The following is a 13261-nucleotide window of genomic DNA, read 5'->3' as shown; positions in this document are numbered from 1 at the left end:
TCCCTACAGTCTATCTGTATTCACCCCAGGGTACTGGTCATTCCTATACTGCCCCATCAAGACCATTCCAGGGGCCCCAGACTAGTTGGCAGTACCTGGATTCTTCCCTCAGTCTTTTTCTATATTTAAGTTCCATCTCACCTCCATGAAGGCATTCAGATTCAATCCAGCTCAGACTCTGTCTAGCTGAGATTCTATCTGGCCCACTTGTGAATACAAGTATTACAAATGTTTAGGCTCTTTAAGAGTCAACCCAGTATGGCGAATCTTTAATAAACTTTGTTTTTCTTCGGCTTTAAGAAGGCTTGTGTTGAATTGATTCCAGCAGGACCCAGCCTGTTGGTATTTTGGGGTACAGCACCCTAACCTCAACATCTCCACACAAAAGAGGAAATGGAGGCTGGGGAGAAGTGATTTATTCAAGGTTATACATATTAGTGGCAGTTAGTTTCAAATCTGATAACAAATCTAATGCTTTTTCTTATGCAAGGAGTAAGTGGTAAAACAGCAGAGCTGACTCAGAAACTGTATTTTGTGGACAGGGTCAGCATGTTATGGAGTAGGATCAGGAAGAAGAACCTGTTCCTGTAGTGTTACACTAGATGACTTCTCAAGTCCTATTAGCTCTAATGGAGCAGATGATTGGAGAGAAGAAAGTAGATTTAGAGCTTCAAGGGACTTTAGAAAGCACCTAATCCAACCCCACTTATTTTACATATAGAGAAATGGAGTTTCAGAGAAGATAAGTGACTTTCCTAGATCACACAGGGATTTAGCAAGTCAGGATTGTAACTCAGATGTCCTGACACCTGAAGACCAGCAAACAGTGTAGACACTGTATGCAGCAGAAAAGAACTGGATGTGTAACCTAATGGACCTTGGTTCTGGGGGCACCCAGTATGACCTCGGGGTTTAAGCTAGTTTTTGTTCTATCCCCCCATCCTTCGCTATCAATCTCGGATCCTATCCTAGTCTTTGAGGTTTTCCTCATGGAACAGTATTAGTAAAGACTGGGAACATTCAACAACCTCACTTCGGAATAAACTGAGCCAAGCGAGGGGCAGTGAATTTCACAAGGTCACACGGGGAGTAGTAAATCGAAGCTAGGGTTTGAACCCAGGACCAAATGCAAAAAAGAAGAGTCTGACATTGGTGCTCGGTAGAGGGAACCGGCTGGGAAACGTGAGAAGCGACGTGGCGTCTCTAAGCTAAGGGAGCGTGCTAACTCAATTCCCTAATGCCCCAAGAAACTGTCACCCAGGGACGTTCCAGAACTGGCAACTGCTACTCTCAACCGCCCAACTGACCGGTGCCACCCCCCCACCCCATTTATAGACAGGGAGGGGGCGGGGTCGGCAGCCGTCGGTGCTTCCGACTCGACCTGCCGTAAACCGGCGTTCTCTCGCGACACTGCCGCGCATCCGTTACGTGCGCGGCCCCCGGGCCTTCGTCCCCCTCCCCCTGCCCGTCCGCCTCCCACCCCACTTTCCGCCCGGGCCGCCATTCTCTCGTGCCCGCGCCGGTCGGTTGGTGGCGCCTTTGTCCTACGACGGACGGCTACGAGAACGAAGGAGGAGGCCCCAGCGGCCTAGGCGTGTGTGACGGCAGCAGTGGTGGCGGTGGCTGCCCCTTGAGGAAAAAAAACGGCCGGGGAAGGCCCGCGGCTCTGGTAGCGGTGAGTGACGGGGATGGGGCGGAAACCAGGTGCTGTCAGCTGGGGTCTACGCGGTACCGGCTAATCGGATGGCATGGCTGGGAGGGGAGGGTGAGGTGAAGGGAGAAAGGAGCCCGTTCGGCGCGCGCCTCCCCTCCCCCGCTCGCTCCAAACCCGGCCCCCCCCCTTCGGTCTTCGGTCCTCGGTGCTCATTGGCCTCGTGCGCGCCCGCGCGCTGTCCTCTTCTTCCCTTCGCGTCGCCTCGCGCGCCCCTCCAGGCTCGTCTCCCACCCCTCCCCCGCCCCCCGGCGGCGTGGCGCGCGCTGCGCCGGGCCGAGGCCTGAGGTGTCCCTCCGCCGCCTGCGCGCTCCTCCGCGAGCCGTCCTCCCTCTGGCCTTTTGGCCGTCCCCGATTCGTCCCTGGGCGGGACTGTATGCCGGAGAACGATGGGGCGCCTCCCAGCTTCGGAGACGCAGAGCTTCCCTGGAGTTGGAGGATTGATTACCCCTTCCCCGCCGCCCCGCCTCTGGCTCCGGCTCGGCCCGAAGCGGTTGCCTTTGGTCTCGCCGCGTGCCGCGTGCCGTAGTCTGCCCCGGGGCGCAGCGCCCGGTGCCTAGCGCCCCACGATTTCTCGTGCGTGCAGCGTTGTCGTTAAGCGGCTCGTTAGCCACCACTCTTGTGGCCGAAGGACCGTCTCCGGAGCGTGCCCTTCAGGTGTTTGCTCTGTTCCTTCGAGAGCAGCCTGCTGGGTTTTTAAAAGACAAACAGACCCTCGTACGACGGCTGACGGGAAGAGCTCTTGGATGACACTTGGTGCCTCGGTCAGCCCGTGGCGTGAAGCCTGACGCGCGGAAACCCCCGGCGCTCAGTCCTCGCTCTACTCGGATGAAACATCGCGCGTGGCGACAGGATGGCTCCTTCCCCAAGCCTAGCTTCGGCATCGCCCCTTTCCCTCTCTTTCTCTCGTCCTTGAGATTTTCTTTGAAGTTTGCCACGTTCTTAAATGTGAAGTCCAAAGCCGAGTTTGTTACTTCTCATGGAAACGACCCTCCCAGAAACGATGTTCAGTGTTGCATGCTTTTAAAAACCTACTTGTCGAAGCTGTTTTAATATGTCTAGCTTTTTCATAGGCCATAGACTGTTGTTAGAACTTAAAGGGATGTCAGAGGTCATCTAAAATCTGTTCATTTTCCTATGTATTTTTGACTGGCACTGTTTAAGTTATTTAAAGGGGAATTGTGGATGTAGTCAACCCTTGGGTTATTCTAGGGATTTCTTTTATTCGGTATTCTTTTGAGGTAATGATATGGTTTTGATATAGAGAAACTGTATGAGTCCAAGTTTCTCAAACACCTTCCTCATGTGCGGGGAGATCAGACTCAGATCTCATTCAAGAGTCAGTTTCAGAACTTTGTGGCAGGAGTCATTTTTGGGCTGGGATTTGAGAATTATGATTTACCTTTCCCACCGAGAAAGATTGGATGGTTGAGTTTTCCGTTTTCAAAAAAATCATCACTATTACCTCTACATTATTGACCTGCAGGTGGCAGTGCATTTCTGAGACCCATCTAGTAAATAAGATTATTTGAATAAAATTTTACTTTTAAGAAAAGGAAGTCTTGGGAGAGAATGTTTAATATTTGTTTCCTTCTACTTAATGTTGCCTACTTGTGTTTGAGGTTTAGTGTGAAAAAGTGAAATAACCATCCCAAAATATAAAATTCACGTGATTCATTCATGAAGAGAATTTTTACCTTCTCACTGGTTTTAAGTGACAGTATCACACAAGTGTGAGTAAAAAGTTTGTCCTGTGAAATAAGTGTAACTGTACCTAAAATCTTTGGAATGAAATTTAAGTGAACTATTGACTTTTAAAACAATAATGACCTCCTTTTCTCTCCCTCCCAAAAGAAGTCTTTAGGTCCATTATTAGTATCTATGAAGAGATCAAAGCATTTTCTGAAAAAGTAACAAATAGGGCAGCACAAAACAGAATGACAGCAGAATACATAATGCCAGCATGCCTGCTGTTTTTCAGATACTTCTATTACCACCAGAAATAAATGCTTTCATATTGTCATTTTTTCCCTCCTTTGCTAAGTAGAGAAATTGAATAGGTTAACTATGTTTATTTACATTAAAGAAATAATTGTCCCCCACTCAAAATTCTACTAAACTCTAAAGATATTTCTCTTAACCTGCCTTTTAAAGCATTGCTTTCTATAAAGTTTAATTAATGCCTTCCGACCTAGGCCAGTGCAATGCAAGTTTTTAAAAACTGTAAAGGAAACTATCTCTTATCAAGGAAAGAGTAAAGATAAATGTTAAAAGTAGAATTGACACAGGAAATTTATTCTTTAAAATTACTTATGTTAAGAAAATTGTGTCACTTTACAAAAAAAGTTTTAAGAGAGAATGTAGGTTTTGTAAGAGAAATTTATAATTAATTATAATTATCAACTATCTATAATAACTCTTGTTGCTAGTACTCATGGTTTTTTAATCCAAATAATAAAGGATGCCTTTTGGTCCTGATATAAATTCCATTTGTGTTTTTCCCTGCGACAGGTAGGAATAGACTCAAGACTCCTAAAATAGTATGCGTACGTTGCCTTGACATCACATTAGTGTGTTCCTTTATAGTTTCTTGTGTGTACTCAGGGAAAGTTCACACTGAGTTAAAAAAAAACTACAGAATTTTTTGTTGTTCTTTAATAGTTTTGTAGTAGTTAGAAGTATCTTGAAATCCATTTACCTTTAAAAAGGGACAAAATAAGAGGCTTGTTCATATTAAGTAGCTTTCAAAATAATAGGAGCTATACAATTAGAAGTAGTTTCTCCATTATAATTGAAATCTCCTTTTTAGACATCTTACTCCATCCTTAAAATTAACTATGTTTCACCTTCTAGCTTTAGATAATTTAAGTCAGCTAACAGCATTTAGCTCCTTTCACTTTCTTAGATTAAAAAAAGACCTCCAGGCTTATTAGCTGTAGTCTTGTTCCCATTTTGCTTCTAGTGGTGTGAATATGGACTGGTACATATTTTTGTGAAGAGTTACATTTGGTTCTGAAAGCAAAATGTCTCAAAAAGGAGCAAGAAGAGATCTAACTTAATGAACAAAACTTCTGACAACTCTGATTCGTGAAATTTAGAGAGCTTTAGTTGTCCGTTTGCCTCACAAAGAGCTACAAAAACTTGGAAGGCATATTATCAAAATGTGGCCAGATCAGTAGTTAGTATTTTATTTTATGACTGGGAAGTCAGAAAAGGAAACTTAAAATTTTAATGCATATCTGAAGAATACTTTTAAAATCCATCAGATGTTATTCTACAGAATTATTAGTAACAAACCTTTTTAGAGCACGATTAGACCTCTGTAACTTGAGTTCACTTCTTTCACCCTGGATATTTAGTGCTTGCATTATCTTTGGAGATTACAGTGAGCTCTACTGTCTATACTAAGTGCTTTCATTTTTAATGAAAGCCACTGTAATGACATCTGTAATTACTGTAATAGACTGTGAAGAGAGGGGAAGATAATTTCTCCTAAAATAGGAACTTTCAGGGGGAAGTCAGCTTACTACATAGAGTCAGGGGTATAGAGAGATATAGAGAATGAAACAGTTGTGTCATTTTTTCAATTGTATCTGACTCCTCATGACCCCATTTGGGATTTTCTTGGCAAAGATAGTAAAGTGGTTTGCCATTTCCTTCTCCAGCTCATTTTACAGATAAGGAAACTGAGTCAGACTAAGTTGAGTGAATTACCCAGAGTCACAGAGCTAGTAACTATCTGAAGCCCGATTTGAACTCGGGAAGGTGGGTCTTCCTTGTCTTCAGGCCCACCCCTCTATCCATTTCACCACCTAGCTGCCCATAGAATGAAAACTATCAGTAAAATTAAGTATTGGGTTTTTTTTAAATAGTCTGATATCATAGATGAATTACTTTCAACCACTTGATATCTTTGAGGGAAAACCTCTGAACTCCATTAGAGACAGAGAACTCTCTTATGCCCTGTACCCACCAGACCTGTCCCTCTCTTCCTTCCTATATGAACTAATGTTCCATCAAGGACAATAATAATTCTTTAATTAGAAGTGTTCCTACTTAAAGCGTACAGTAATACATATTACAAAATCTCATCAATTTAGACTCATTAATTCTGAATGTATATTTATATAGGGACCATGTGAAACTCTGAGAAAAGCTTACAGAGAAAATAGGATAAAGAAACTGGGATGTGGGGTATAGTTTGCCTCTTAAGAGAATAAGCTTTTCTACCATTTTGGGGGCGTGTGTGTACGCTATGGCATTATAAATTTAGAACTAGAAGGGACTGTAGAGGTCCTCTAGTCTAGCTTCCTCATAGATGAGGAAGCTGAGTCCCATAGTGCTAAAATTATTTGCCTGAGATTGCACATTTATTAAGTGGCATAGCTGAAACTCAGGTCCTCTTCCTGCAAATTCGGTGCTCTTCAGTAGTACCTTATTACCACTGATATGTTAATTATAAATTATTCTACATAGTTCCGCCAAGGACCTATACTTTACCAGTCCATAATTTGTTGTCCCAGTTGAGCTAGTGAATGTTTTAGTTAAGCTGTATTTTCCTTTTTTTTTTTTTTTAACTGTTAGGCATTTTACTCATTTAGATTGGCCTGCTTTTATTTTTTCAAAGTACTGAAAGCTTACCATATCACTCTGTTTTTATTCAATCATTCATGCTGTGAGGTGGGACAGATAGTATTATCCATATTTTTCTGATTGAAAAAGCAAGGTGCAGTGACAATAACTTAATCAACATCATACAACTGTCTAGATACTAAATGTCCTCATTTTCAGCCCAGCATTATTTTCATTAGGAAAGCAAGACCCGTGTAGTAATAGAATGTTAATAAAGGTTTTTGTTGGGATTGTTTAGGTTAATAAAATATCAATAACAAAGAAAGAGACAGAGAGATTGTACAATAAGTCAATAGAGATTGTAGATGTAGCTAAATTATATGGATTCTGCCCTATTTTGACAGAGGGATCTCTATGGATATAGATGTTGGAACTAGTTATTGTATAATCAGCATTCCCTAGGACCTCTCAGGAATGGTAAAGAGTACTTTTCTTCATTCCTCTTTCCAGGAATGATGTTACTTTTTGTCCAATTGCAAGTAGGTATATTCTTTTGTAGGAGAAAAGGCAAACAGAATGAATGAATCCTTGGTACTGGAGTTTTCTGAGTATAAGTCAACACAAACAGGTGGTGGTGGTGGTAGTAGTAGCAGTAGTGGTAGGGACAGCTAACATTTATATAGTGCTTAGTATATGCCAGGCACTGTGCTAAGCATAAATAACTGGTTTACAAAGGGAAGGAAGATTTGGTTGATGAGATTATAGAATAGACATATCTAATTATAGAATGAAACAGGACTGTGACATTCACTTTCTTGACAACATATTTTTCTTTTTAAAGTGCTATATAGTGGTGTCTTTCTCATCACCTTATCTGAGTTAAATAATTTCTGATTACTAAGATTTCATTCTTTTCTAATAAGTCTTTTGGGGTAGTTTGTAATTGTGCTATTTATGTCATCCCTTGGAATGTTGCAATGGCTAGGTGGTGGTGCTGTCCCTGGGTATTGATTCCTAGGCTCACAGTGCTACTAATAATTCAGCCCTCAGTATGTTCCATTGCTTAGGGATTCATGCCGTATGGATGAAGAGGTCCAGATTTTGGAGGGGAAGAACTGTTGGCCTTTGTTAAAGGCAACTGGGATAGGTAAGGTAAGCAGCTCTCATACTTACTACTTCATGCAATATGTATTTTTCACATACAGATTTATCTAGAGACCATTGTGTGAAATTTATCTAACATATTAGTCAAAAAGAAAACTATGTTAATAATCTTTATTTGGGAGTTTTCACCCTTTTGTGGACTGCAAGCATTCAGCTCCTTTCTGTTCAGTTGATCTTTCATATTATTTTGCATTCTGTATTTCTATGCAACATTCCTTGAGTTGGTATGTTTTCTCTTTTTTAAAAAACACTTTACTTCAGTTTTCAAAAAGTCACTTGAAAATAGATACATATTTAATCCAAGACTGTGCCTTCAAATATAATGGTTTACAGTGGCAGTAGGTGGCACAGTATGCCAGATCTGGAATAAGGAAAGCTCATCTTCAGAACTTCATATCTGGCCTCAGACACTTCCTAGCTGTGTGACCCCAGGCAAGTCACTTAATCCTGCTTGCCTTAGTTTTCTCATCTGTAAAATGAGCTGGAGAAGGAAATGGCAGGCCACTCCAGTATCTTTGCCAAAAAAAACCTCAAATGGAGTCGTCAGACATAAATTAAACAACAATAATATTGTTAGACCACTTAACAAGTTATAAAAATAGACATTTGAATTTGTTAGCAAGAGAATGGCAGTTTATATGTTCTGGGGACAGGGTAAAGGTAGAGGAAGAAGATGGAGTTTTCCATCTTCTTCCTAGACACAGTTTGCCCAAGTCTTCATGTTAATCTTTGACACACCCACTAAGGTGTGCTCTTCCTGGAAGTACTTCAAAATAGCAACTCCTTTCTTGCTTATTTGTCCCTTCTCCCCTACATTAAACTTTTTCAATATAGACCATCCTGGCCTAGATAGATGTTGAAATTAAACGTATTTGATTAAAGGAATCTACATCAAAACTCTTTAATCCCCAAAATTTTTACATTTTAAAAGAAAACCTTTTTAGTGAACCTTTAGTGGAATTATAAAGCCAGTGTAGGAGAGATATTTGGGAGAGGAATGGAAGGTAGATCTTCCTTGCTCCTGAATCATGTCATTTTGGAGTTGGTTCTCTTAAAACTGATTTTGTTTTTCATGGCTTACTCATCCTTCTTCCACTTAAAAACCTGCAGATTATCTAAAAATTCAGTGGTTTTTTTTTTTTTAATCCTAATTGCAGATACCTACTGCTCTCTTAACACCCCCTCAAAAACAAAAAATGGACATCAGTCCAGTTGGGTAGAAAGGCCTGTTTGATTTGTCCAAGTCTTGTCGTTTCCAGACAAAAAATTAGCATAGCTTTCTGCTCTTGATAAAGCTTCCCAGTCTACCAAGACTTCAGTAAAGAATGAACTATTCAAAGCACAGGAAGTCTTAAATTCGGGTGTCTAAATTAAGACTTATTAGTGTGCTACTTTTAAAAGGTTGCTTATCTGTGATTCCTACAATGAAATATGGAAAGTTGTTTTAGAGGTTTTATAGAAGAAACATGAATTAAACCAGACCACCCAAATATATTTCCTAAATTTAGGGCTAAATCATAGTTATCTTAGAGCTGAAAGGGAACTTTAAAATCATCTGTAGTCTAATCCCTTTGTTTTGCAGATTAGGAAACTGAGGCCCAAGGAAGGAAACTGGCTTGTCACTTGTTTACTGCCTGGTATATTGCCTTTTCATGTAAAAGAAAATGTTTTAAAATTGATACTCATACCCAAAGGTAAATTTTTGTTCAAGTGCTTTAAAGTTACAAAACATTGTAAAACACTTAAATATTTGACTTTAGAAATAGTTTCTTGAAATGTTAGCATCCCTCAAAATATTTCATTCTCACTAGAAATACTTTGCGTTTAGGACGTAAAACACACTTCTTTGCATTTTTTTCCACCCAATAACAGTGGGCAATGGGCAAAATTACACAGTGCAATGTTCCATACAGCTGATTGGTAGGAGAGGCAGCCAGAACACAGGTCTTCTGACTCCCAAGCTTGAGCTCTATTAACACCTTCTGTGAACAGCAGTTTTCATCCCTCTCCCCTGGCCCTACCTCTCAACAGTGGTATTGCACCCTTTAGGTGCTCTGCACAAACAACCTACTGGTGCAGAAGATCCTAGGAACCTCAGGAGCCACACAGGAAAAGAAAGTTGCTTTCCAAATATAAGGTAGGGATAGGTGAGTGGTGGGCAGCTGTCCTAATGGGCCAGAGATGGAGGGTGGAGGGATCTAGCAGGGATGAAGCTACTGGAAATGTTCAGAGGCTGGATAGCTACTTGTCAAGGATATTAGAGAAGGGATTCCTATGTAGGATACATTTTCTCAGTAGTTCTATGGCAGGCAAGGGTTTTGGATCAAATAACTCTAAAAATCCCTTCTAACTCAGATTCTATGATTCTTTATTATTCTAAAGTTGGTATCAATAGGGGGCATTCTATAATCAATAGAAGTAACTGTAGTTTAATGGAATGCACATGTTAGCACTATTTTTATTAATCTGGTACCTAAATATTCATCTAATCCAGAATTTTAGCTGCCTTCAACAGAATATAACCCTGCTTTTGTAGATGTTTTGTAAGTGCTCTCACAGTTGCAGAAATACTTTTAAAACTGGTAAAATGATGAGGAAGATGATTAGATTCCTATATGGATCCAACACCATTGCTATATTGTACAAAATGATTGAACAAAAAGGCCTTCCCATCTTTAGACCATTGTTCCTAACAGCTAAATGGTTTTAGTGGCACATTTTCCCTAAAGAATATAAGAATATTCAAATCTAGAAATAAAAGGGCTTGAAGAGCTGCAGATGTTAGTTTTTAGAGGCATGGTCCAGAGTATCATTGCCTCAGAACTACTGAGAAAAATGTATCCTATATTTAAAAAAAATAATAATAATTACAACCCAGACCATGCTAAATTAAAAACTTGCCTTCTAGTTTGGTGAAATATACTTCTATTAAGTTTTTCTATTGTCCTCAGTTGTTTTTTTTTAATCAAAGATCTATTAACCTTTTTTCTTAGACTTAGTGGAGGAAACTTCCTGATTTTAAAATGAAAATAAAGTATTCTCATTTAAAGATCCAGTTAAAACAATGTATATTGAATTGACCTGGAGAGTACAACACAAAGTTAGCTACTTTCTTTATGGGATCTTGTGACTCTAAGTTATAACACTAAATTTCCCCTTAGTTGTCCAAATGAATTTGGACAGGAATTTTTTTTAAATCTATAATCACTTTTAAGTATCCTAACTTTGTGAATACTTAATAATATTTGATAATATACCTTTAATTGTTCCCATTTGGATTAAAGAAAACAAAACTTTCTCACATGATTGACATTTCTAAATGAGTGGATATAAGTAAACTGTGAATTCCATTATTGTTTCATTGGATACATGTCTTCTGGTACCTCACCACTTCTCAGCTTCTCCAGTGTTTTCATTATCCATATGTTGCCAAACAGTTTTTGACTGACCATGTTAGTATGTCTGTAACTTCATGATTCTATGTTAGTCTCCCTTTTGTACTTTATGTACTGTGTGTGCCAGATTCTTCTGATGGAAACTTGAAAGGAGCATTTTTGGTGAAGTTGCCAATTTCACTATTATAGTTTGTAGTATTTATTACATTACTTGGATCTGGTAGACCAGATGCACTTGAATTGGAAGCAAGTCCTACATCTGGGCCCTTGAAAGTTCATTCTTGACTCGAAAGGGTGTTGAATTTTAGAATAGTAGTATTCCATTTGGCAGTTAGGACACTCAACTATATTTCTGCCATCTCATTGTGGGAATTTCTATTTAATGGTAAGGAAGCATAAAACTTATGAGAATTGTCTGATAAGCTGGACTGCTTGCCTTCTAAAATATTGCAAGTTTTGAGCTAATTCTGGTAAATCATCATTTCGTAGTGACAGAAACAATGCTTAGCCCTTTGTTCTTTTTTACCTTATTAAAAACTTCAAAGGCCCTTAAAGCCAGTCCATCTGAGGGCTGATGAAGAGGTTTAAATTCAGCCCTTCAGGAATTGTGGCTTCAAGAGTTGCCACAGTGTTAGTCATTAAAGAATCAGTTTTGCCCAAGATTTGTATTCATTGTAAATCTAAGGGCCATTCCTTATCAAGTCATAACATTGTGCTGCCTTAATAAAAATTGCCCAAGTGACAATGTTTCTTTGCTGAATGGATGTTTCTTGCACCATCTGTTTGGCAATTGTATTTTTTTTTTGTTGTTACTCTCATTTGAAATGTGCTGATGATCTTGTTTTTATTCCGTAGCATTGAACAGATGGGTTGATTATTCTTTTCAGATATTAATAAGGCAGCGGAAAGAAGAAATATGAATACGGCTCCAGCAAGACCCAGCCCAGCACGAAGGTAAAGTACCCTGAAGCAGCGAATTACCCTGGGAAAGTCGGGCTTTGGGGATTTAAGCCAAACTTCATCCACCAAGTGTCTCTTCTTCCCCTTCCCCCCAACAAATCAGAGGCGCACAAGTGAACGATAAGAACATGAACCATGTGTGAAGGGCCTTGCTGCTTTTTTTAAACATCAGGAGATGCAGAGGAAGCTTTGTGTGTCCGGTACCAAACCCAGCAGCGAAGTTCAGCGTGCAACAGATGTTGCGCGGGATTTGAAGAGGACAAACTACTGTTTGTCTCTGGCTCATGTATCCCTGGAAAACCTCTGCATCTGTAAGGATTGCTTGAGGTCTTCAGTGTGTTCCATGCTGCCCTACAGCACAGTTATCACTGTTTCATCTCTTCATTCTTAAAGGCTGCCACAGTACACACTGGTTTTATGAAAAGCGCAGCTTAAGAGGGTGCTGTCCCTGTGTCACACATCCTTATTTTTTTTTCATTCACATTTGGGTTACCGACTTGGAAATGAAATCCACCAGCCCTGTCAAAACCTCTTTTGGAAATGCAGAGCCTTTTCCCCACTCAGTTTCTCTCTGGTTATGTACAAAAGAGATGGTCTTGATGTGACTCTTCAGGACATAAGCCTATGTTCCTATCTTTGTCAAAAGGAGAAACTTTAATTTTGTTATCCCTTCCACCAGAGGAGGATATATTGTATCCTCTCTGCCTCTACAGTTCACAATTGCAGGCTGTATTTTCAGTTTTGTTGTGGATTGCAGATATATTCATGCATGATGACTCTAAAGGAGTCAAATGAATACTCAATATGGATTGTTGGCTTTGGACTTAAGCTAAAATACACTTTTACTATGGTAAACTGAATACCACTATTACTTCAACATAGAAATGGATACAGTGTGTCCTTGTCTGTACAGTTAACAACATGGATCACTACTTTGTGTGCCCTAGCTTAATTGAACAATTACATTGAACATACCATTTGTGGGTAGAAGGTTCTATATATTGTCAGCTTCACTTCACAGATGGAATGATTGCTGTGTGGTTTTGCATGTGTTTATGCTCATGTAAGGTGTGGAGTATATCGATAGATTCTATATGTCCCCTTGCTGCACATTTCAAGCCATGCTTTGGGTGCATGGTTATGCTTCCGAGTTTAGGTCTTTTTCCATGTTGATTGTGCTGCAAAATAAAATGACACTGTAAATACAACCACACTGCTACTGTCACATAGATCTGTGCACCCTTGTGAGTTGAATACAGAGTGTTAACAAGTATTCTGGTTATGCTGCAGATCTGGAAAGATACATTGGAATGCTTAGTCCTGCTTGTTCAGACACCTTCACTACACTTTAGCCACACACAGGAAGTGATCCTACCTTTGATCTTGTCACCACTCAAAAGTGTTCCAGTGCCTCTGTCTAACACTAGTGTTCTTCCATTGGGTTATTATTGCCTTTCTT

General features: G+C 40.1%; 1 protein-coding gene across 9 annotated transcripts in view; it reads left to right on the top strand.

The window, feature by feature from the left end:
• The first annotated feature begins 1415 nt into the window (after positions 1-1415).
• NCOA5 (nuclear receptor coactivator 5) overlaps positions 1416-13261 on the top strand; it is a 29281-nt gene continuing 17435 nt past the window's right edge. For 2 of the 9 annotated variants that reach the window (XM_072632373.1, XM_072632372.1), the window contains exons 1-4: positions 1416-1675; positions 7351-7435; positions 9030-9141; positions 11730-11796. In XM_072632373.1, the coding sequence (XP_072488474.1) occupies positions 7364-7435; positions 9030-9141; positions 11730-11796 (251 nt within the window). In that variant the 5' untranslated portion in view covers positions 1416-1675; positions 7351-7363. Of the gene's footprint in view, positions 1676-7350; positions 7436-9029; positions 9142-9496; positions 9585-11729; positions 11797-13261 lie in introns of all 9 variants that reach the window. The other 7 variants (XM_072632371.1, XM_072632379.1, XM_072632375.1 and 4 more) reach the window with 7 other exon arrangements.

The sequence above is a fragment of the Notamacropus eugenii genome, chromosome 1, assembly GCF_028372415.1.
Source record: "Notamacropus eugenii isolate mMacEug1 chromosome 1, mMacEug1.pri_v2, whole genome shotgun sequence".
Classification (NCBI taxonomy): Eukaryota; Metazoa; Chordata; class Mammalia; order Diprotodontia; family Macropodidae; genus Notamacropus; species Notamacropus eugenii.
This window is presented reverse-complemented; position numbering and strand designations above follow the sequence as displayed.